The sequence below is a fragment of the Mastomys coucha genome, unplaced genomic scaffold, assembly GCF_008632895.1.
Source record: "Mastomys coucha isolate ucsf_1 unplaced genomic scaffold, UCSF_Mcou_1 pScaffold2, whole genome shotgun sequence".
NCBI classification, from domain to species: domain Eukaryota; kingdom Metazoa; phylum Chordata; class Mammalia; order Rodentia; family Muridae; genus Mastomys; species Mastomys coucha.
The window spans coordinates 187,738-195,549 of record NW_022196902.1 but is presented as its reverse complement, the minus strand read 5'-3'; the positions used below and the strand labels follow the sequence as shown (position 1 = coordinate 195,549).

General features: G+C 43.8%; 1 protein-coding gene across 4 annotated transcripts in view; it reads left to right on the top strand.

Annotated features, from left to right (window-relative positions):
- The first annotated feature begins 4 nt into the window (after positions 1 to 4).
- Pcmt1 (protein-L-isoaspartate (D-aspartate) O-methyltransferase) overlaps positions 5 to 7,812 on the top strand; it is a 33,031-nt gene continuing 25,223 nt past the window's right edge. For 2 of the 4 annotated variants that reach the window (XM_031380341.1, XM_031380342.1), the window contains exon 1: positions 229 to 515. In XM_031380341.1, coding sequence (XP_031236201.1) covers positions 287 to 515 — 229 coding nt within the window. In that variant the 5' untranslated portion in view covers positions 229 to 286. Of the gene's footprint in view, positions 104 to 228; positions 516 to 641; positions 661 to 7,812 lie in introns of those variants that run through there. The other 2 variants (XM_031380344.1, XM_031380345.1) reach the window with 2 other exon arrangements.

Genomic DNA, 7,812 nt, shown 5'->3' with positions numbered 1-7,812 from the left:
GGAGCGGCGACTGCGGAGCCGGAGAAGGCGGCACTCGTCGGACCCGCCATCCCGCCGCCGAGCATCAGCCGGAATCCCATCGCTCGCCGGCCGCAGGACGGAGGCAGGTGCAGGCCTCGGCAAGGGGCACTCAGCAGCGTTGATTCGTCTGACCTCGCTGCGGTCGCCGAGCACTTGCTATCACCTCCGCTCGCTACTGGGCTCCAAGCCACCCCAACCCCTCCGGGTCCCGCCCGGCCGCACCCCGGGCTGCGCGGCGTCACAGAGCGCATGCGTGCCGCGGGGGATGCCGGGAGCGCGCATTGGCGGCAGCGGCGGCGACGGCAGTAACAGCGGCCGCTCGAGCGGGGACACCAGCGGGGCGGTGACCGTGTGGGAGGTGGTCTCACTCTTGGGGAAACTGCTAGGGACCGTCGCCGCACTGAAGGTGGTTCTGTACCTGCTCCGGGTGTGCCTCGCGATGGCCTGGAAATCCGGCGGCGCCAGCCACTCGGAGCTAATCCACAACCTCCGCAGTAAGTGCCACCCCCGCCCGGCGTGGGCCAGGGAGCAGGGCCGGGCCTGGACGCTGTCCCCCCTGACAATCCGGAACGTTCGGTCTGCACCCCAGCGCCTGCTGGAGGGCGTCGCTGCGCGGTTGCACCGGGAGTTCGGAACGCCGTGCGTTTTTGCAGTCTCCTCTCCCGGGACCTGTCACTCGGGGATGTGGATGGGAGGATGGTAGAAGCCAAGAGGGAGCTGCTGCGAGCTGGACAGGGGCAGTTGCCTCCTCGCAGGCTGCGGGGGGACAGGGTGCGGCACAGGTGGCGCAGCTGTTGCTGGAGTCTGCGGTCCCACCGGAGAGGGGCGTGACTTCGGGGTGGGGAAGTGCGGGCTTGTTTCTGGTGACGGGACTACCACCGAGGGGACGCCACCTTCGGCCTACGGGTTCTCTTACTGTTCTCGGTTGATTCATTGCGAGCTTGTTTTTTTTTTTTTTTCTGCCTCCCCTGCCCTCTGTTTTTTCCTTTGGAGGGAGATGCTGCTGTCTGATACCAGCGAGGGGAGGGAAGAGGACGTTCCGACTATTGCGGTTACGGGTGGCTGCTGGTAGCAGTTTCTCAGGTTGCTGTCCAAAGTATAGGCTCTTTGCGGGGGGGCCGAGGGATTGTCAGTTAGAGCGTGCTGCTTCTAAGAGACTTTGTTTGGAGCCTTTGGAGGTCCTGAATATAGCAGACCATTGCGTGTATAAAATGTTCCAACTTTTTTAAAAACGTTTTTTTGAAAAGTTTTTTTGTTTTTGTTTTTAAAGAATAGCATTCTCTGTAGTCATTGTATTTCTCCCATTCATGATAGTTTCGGGGTAGAATGAGTGCTGTGTCACTTTCCTTTCTAAATTGAAATAGAATGCTGGTGTCTACTTCAGAGACCAAGAAGAGCTGCAAGTTCATAACCTCACCCTGGCCAGAATTCACAGAAAAATAATCATAGTCTGCCAGGTGATGTTTTGAATTTTCTCGAGCTTTCTCTTTTCTTTTTTTGGTTTTTGAGACAGGGTTTCTCTGTGTAGCCCTAGCTGTCCTGGAATTCACTCTGTAGACCAGGCTGTCCTCGAACTCAGAAATCCACCTGCCTCTGCCTCCCAAGTGCTGGGATTAAAAGAGTGCACTACCTCCGCACTACCTCGGGCTCTTTTCTTTTTTTAAGCCTTTCTGGTGTTTATCTTACCTCTCAACTTTATTCTTAATCCCCCTGGAGGGCGTAACCATAAACAATGGAATTTTCTCAAAGAATCAATAGTAACCCCAGCCCCACCCCACCCACCCACACATCTCCTAGGAATGCCAATTCAGTTTGCATTTAATGCTGAGATCTATTTAAGGAACAGAAAAGGTGAATGAGAGCCTTAATCCCAGCACTTGGGAGGCAGAGGCAGGCAGATTTCTGAGTTCAAGGCCAGCCTGGTCTACAGAGTGAGTTCCAGGACAGCCAAGGCTACACAGAGAAACCCTGTATCAAAAATACCAAAAAAAAAAAAAAAAAAAAAAAAAAAAAAAAAAAAAAAAAAAAAAAAAAAAAAAAAAAAAAAAAAAAAAAAAAAAAAGGTGAATGAGAGAAATAAGTAGGACTATTTGGTACTTAATATTCATCATCACACGTTAAAAATAATAGTTAAATATACATTATATGTTAATGGAAGGCAATAAAGTGTTTAGATGGTAAAATGTTAACCAGCCTTTGTCAACATACTCTTTGTAGAAGCATATCTGATAAGAAGTAGATGTTTAAATACTGAGGCAATAGTGTAAAGTGTTTGTTGTTGTGGCTTACACATAAGTTCAGTATTAGACATGTTCTATAAAATTTGAACTAACATGAACTAAGTGCATATAATTGCAGCATATAATATTCTTTTTTTAAAGATTTATTTATTTTATGCATATAAGTAGACAACTGTAGCTGTGCAGATAGTTGTGAGCCTTCATCTGGTTGTTGGAAATTGACTTTTTTAGGGCCTCTGCTCAACCTTGCTCGATCCCGTCCCTGCTCACTCCCATCAGCCCTGCTTGCTCTGGTCCAAAGATTTACTTATTATAAATAAGTACATTGAAGCTGTCTTCAGACCACCAGAAGAGGGTGTTAGATCTCATTATGAGTGGTTGTGAGTCACCATGTGGTTTCTGGGATTTGAACTCATGACCTTTGGAAGAGCAGCCGGTGATCTTACCCACTGAGCCATCTCACCAGCCCAGCATATAATATTCTGAATGTGAATTGTGACTAGGTAACTTCCCCCACCCCCCAAGAGGGTATTACAGTAGACACTTGGCTGTGGTAGACATTTGTGATCTATCAGGCTTTTAAAGTCTCTTTTGTGGCCAAATCTGTGGTAACCCAAGACTAGATCTTTTCCAAGTGGTTTTATAATGACTTTACTGTATTGTATTACTTAACTGAAACTTTTTTTTTTCCGAGACACGGTTTCTCTGTATAGCTCTGGCTGTCTTGGAACTTACTCTGTAGACCAGGCTGGCCTGGAACTCAGAAATCCACCTGCCTCTGCCTCCCAAGTGCTGGGATTACTATACATATGTAGTGTATAGTATAAACATATATATATAGATTTAAATATACACATATACACATACATAGAAGATATTTAGTTTTATACTAAGTATATAATTCATTAGTAAGAGGAAATTAGAAGATTCAAGGTATTTAGCTCTCTTTAAAAAAAATACTTGAGCCAGGCATGGTGGTGCACGTTTAGGAGGCAGCATTTAGGAGGCAGAGGCAGGTGGATTTATGAGGCAGTTTCTTCTCCTTTTCGTCTCAACTTGTTTGTTCATAAAAAGGGGGAAAATTCAACCCAGTTCCTTAATGGATAGGCTATTTCTATATATGTTTCCTTTGCATCCTTGATTGTCTCATTTTGGAAATACATGTTTTAAGATTATCAATCACCCAATGAATACTTGAATGCTCTCTCTTTATTTTTTTTTAAAAAAATTCAGAACAAGGTCTCCTTAAATTACCCAAGCTAGTAACTGGCCTGCATTGCACCTGTGGGATGGGTTCTTTCTATGTGCCAATCACTAGGGCTAGAGGAAGAGCAAAACAAATGCCCTTTCTTCTACAGAGAACAGCTAAATAAAGTAAATAGAACTTCATAGGATGACCATTGTCAAAGCATGGGACAGTGGGTTTGTAGTTGCAGGAGAGAATGCCTCACTGATACATTCTTTGAGCAAAGGTTTGGTAGAAGGACAGACCAACCACGAAGATAGAGCTGAGGTTTAAAGGGTACAGTCTGATTAAATTGTAAGTGCTAGGTTTGCCTACGATGTGTGGGAAAAAGACTGAGGACAAGCCAAGTATATGACACCAGAAGTTTTTTAGGTGTGGCACCTGGGATATTTTGCTAATTTCTCTTAAGACCCAAGGAAGACTTAGCTTTGAGTCCTTGTAAGATATCAAAAGGGCATACCACATTCTTCTAAAATACAGCATTGGGACAAGCAAAGGCATACATTTGCATTCCAAGAGGTAATAATTGGGGCGTAGAATGATGGGTCAGGCAACCCTTCAGGCAGGGCAAACAGAAAGCCCCTAACTCTGTCTTGTATTCAGGATGTTCCCTAAGAAGCTCTGGACACCAAGGGTTTGGACAGTCCTATCTACAGGGGTTTGTCTTCTCACTCTTTCAGCCTGAAGTTTTCTTTGGAAGGTATTGTATGTTGCTAGCAACTCCAACTTCCCAGGATCTTCACTGTGGCCTACACTTCACTCCCTCAGCCTCACTATTTTTACATAGTTCAGGGCTCTTTACAAGGGGCTTCTAACTCTACCACACATTGCTTGACTTCCCAAGTTTTTCTTTGTATTCTTAGTGGATATCTATACCATTACATAATTTCTATTTTTAAAAAAAAAGACACACACACACACACACACACACACACACACACAGGTATGTATGGGCACTGTAGTGTGCCTGGTGCCTATGTAATCCAAAAGATACCTTTTTGGGTCTTGTTTTGTTTTTTCGAGACAGGGTTTCTCTGTGTATAGCGCTGGCTGCCCTGGAACTTACTTGTAGACCAGACTGGCCTAGAACTCAGAAACCGCCTGTCTCTGCCTCCCAAGTGCTGGGATTAAAGGCGTGCACCACTACGGTCCCACTGAACTTAAGCTCTGAACAAGCGGCAGGTATTCTTAAGTGCTGAGCAAATTCTCCTTCCCAAGTCTCTCTTGTTTTAGTACAAGGGGTTGGGGAGTGTGTGCATGTACAGGTATATATGAGGATGTGAGTGCATGTGTACATGCATGTGGAGATCAGAGAACCATTGGCCTGGAAGTCACCAAGTGAGCTAGGTTGGGTGTACATTGATCCATCTGTCTCTGCCTTCCTGTGGAATTACAAGCACACATTACCATACCTGGCTGGCTGGCTGGCTTGGTTCCTTCTTTCCTTCCTTCTTTCCTTCCTTCCTTCCTTCCTACCTTCCTTCCTTCCTTCCTTCCTTCCTTCCTTCCAACTTGGGATCTGGGGATTAAACTCAGGTCCTTGTGCTTTGCAAGGCAGGCACCTTGCCAACTGAGCTACCCCTCCAGATCCATGGACATTTACTTTTTTTTTTTTCTTTTGACTCCAGATTTGTTTGGACAGTTTTTGAAGTAAAAATTTCATTGTAATGAGTGGGGTCTTACTGATTCCCCAGATTCATACTGTCCCAATCAATGTAAAGCATTTGGATTATTTTTAGTGATGTTCATCTTTTTAGCAACTGCACATTTTATAGGTGTTTCTTCTGGCCAAACTACAAGTTTCTCAAATTATTCTGCTCTGTTCTTTTTCCTCCTACTTCTAGCTGTAAATTTGGCTAAAAGAATTTAGCTGGTAATATTCATAACACAGCTTGAATGCTGATTTTGCTCTAACATTTTCTCTACAGATGAACAACTGATCTGCTGTCTTTAAGCTCAGGCTCCCACAGTCTCAGGGTATAGATAAAATGTAGTCCAACTGTTTCCCACAGGTTAACGGGTTATGTTTAGCCCAGTTGTCAATAGAATCATGGGAACCTCACTGGGGTAGCATTTACTGTCTGCTTTCCAGTCTATTCTTGCCCTCTGAGTCTCTACGGGAAACACCTGCTAAATTGGCTTTAGCATCTTTAGTTTTTTCTAGCTTGCTTCTTCTGCCTTTCAGATTCTTCCCATGACATTGCCGGGACTGTACTGCATTGTTTCAGGTATAGCTGTAGTCAGTTGTCCTACATTGCAACACCAATTTCTATTAGCCAGCTTTCTCTTGTTATATAATAAGTACCTAAGATAATTTATGTAAGAGTATATACTCTGGGTCTGAAGTTTTGAAGACTTCAGTCCAGATTCAATTGGTCCTATGGTTTTGAACCTGTGGCAAGACTACCCAGAGATAGATGTCAGGTTGTCATGTCATGTCAGGAGCTTACCCACTGAGCTCCTTTAAAAAGATTTTTTTTCCTTGTTTCTAAATCATTATTTTTAAACTGTTTTCTTATTGTATCACTTTTAGATATCAGCTGTTGTCTTGTCAATTTGGCCCAATGAGGCTAGGCTCTCCTAGTCCCAACCTGGCCACATCCCTGGTATCTCTTTGTGGTTCCCATTGTAACTGGTTTAGTGGTGATGGGATAGAATCTAGGACCTCTAAATGTGGTAGGCAGATGCTATACTCCAAGCCCTGCCCTTGTAAGTTACATCCTTTCATATTTCTTGAGTCTGTAATCTGATACTACTTCTTGCTCCGTCCACTTTTTAAAGGTCTGTCTTTTATTGTGTGTATGTGTTTGTCTGTGTGCGTGCAGGTATCTGAGGAGGCCAGAAGAGTGCGTCAGATCCTCTGCAGCTGTAGTTCCAGGCAGTTGTGAGAGTGCTGGGATCTGAACTCTGGTCCTCTGGAAGCGAGCAGGGCACACTCTGCAGCAGCCTACTCCCTCCATTTCCAAGGGAAGGATATTAGCAAGTTCCCTGCCTCATTTTCAGTTCATTTTGTTTACTAAAGGTGATAACATATTTTATTCTGAAAAGTGAATAAGTCTGCTCTGCCAACTTTAAAAATTATAAAGAAGTGATTATCACTATTCATGAGGTGTAGTGTGCTGGTTTTTTGTTGTTGTTGTTGTTCCCTGCTCTGTGCATCTATTATAACAGACCTGTCCTAGTGACACTAGACATAAAATATCTTCTGTTTATAGTCTTATCATCTCATTGAAACTGCTTCATCATAGTTTTATTGATGTATAAATCATGACGCTTCTGTAATTCTGCAGTACATGGGGTTTTGTTTGTTTGGTTGGTTGGTTTTGGTTTTTGGTTTTTTTTGTTGTTGATGGTGTTTTTTTTTTGTTTTTTGTTTTTTTGTTGTTGTTGTTGTTGTTTATTTCGCTGATTGTTCTGGAACTCACTCTGTAGAGCAGGCTGTCCTCTGACTCAGAGACCTGCCTTCCTCTGCCTCCTGAGTGCTGAGATTTAAAGGCATGCACACCCACCTCCCACCTCACTTTGGCCTCTTGTGTAATAGTTTTTTGATTTTTTTTTCCACCTTAAGTTTGATTCACCCTCTGCCCTTTTCTACACCCCAAGTTGAAAAGAAAGATGTATCCATTCTTAATATGGCCTTTAGTTTTTCAAACTTTTTAAATTTTGGCTTATAATTTAGATTCTGTTACATTTACTTTTAAAACCCTTATTTGGATCAGCTGCATATTTGGACCCACAATAGCCACTTTATAGTTAATTAGTTAGAGCCCTTGTACCTTGAGGTTGCAAACAGACTAAGTATGGATGTGTTGCAAGTTGTTCACTATTGAAAAAGGCTGATGGAGCAGGGCGGTGGTGGCACACGCCTTTGGAGGCAGAGGCAGAGGCAGGGGCAGGCAGATTTCTGAGTTTGAGGCCAGCCTGGTCTACAGAGTGAGTTCCAGGACAGCTAGGGATATACAGAGAAACCCTGCCTCGAAAAACCAAAAAAAAGAAAAAGAAAAAGGCTGATGGTAATTGTATAAGCTCTAATTAGTCTACACATGCAAAGCAAACCGCATTAATTTTTTTGCACATCTAAAGACAAATTGTTGCTATTCGAAGGGAATATTTTGCAAGTGGTGGCTATATATGTCATAGATTGCCAAAAATAAGAAAATTATTTAATGTAGCTTGGTTTGGCCTTCTGATGTGGGTGTTGATGACTGAAGTAGGGTCCTCTGGAAGAGCAGCAGTAGTCTCTCCAGCCCCCTTTACACTGTCAGAAACATTTTACTGTTTGCCACACTGTTTTTTTTTTTTTTT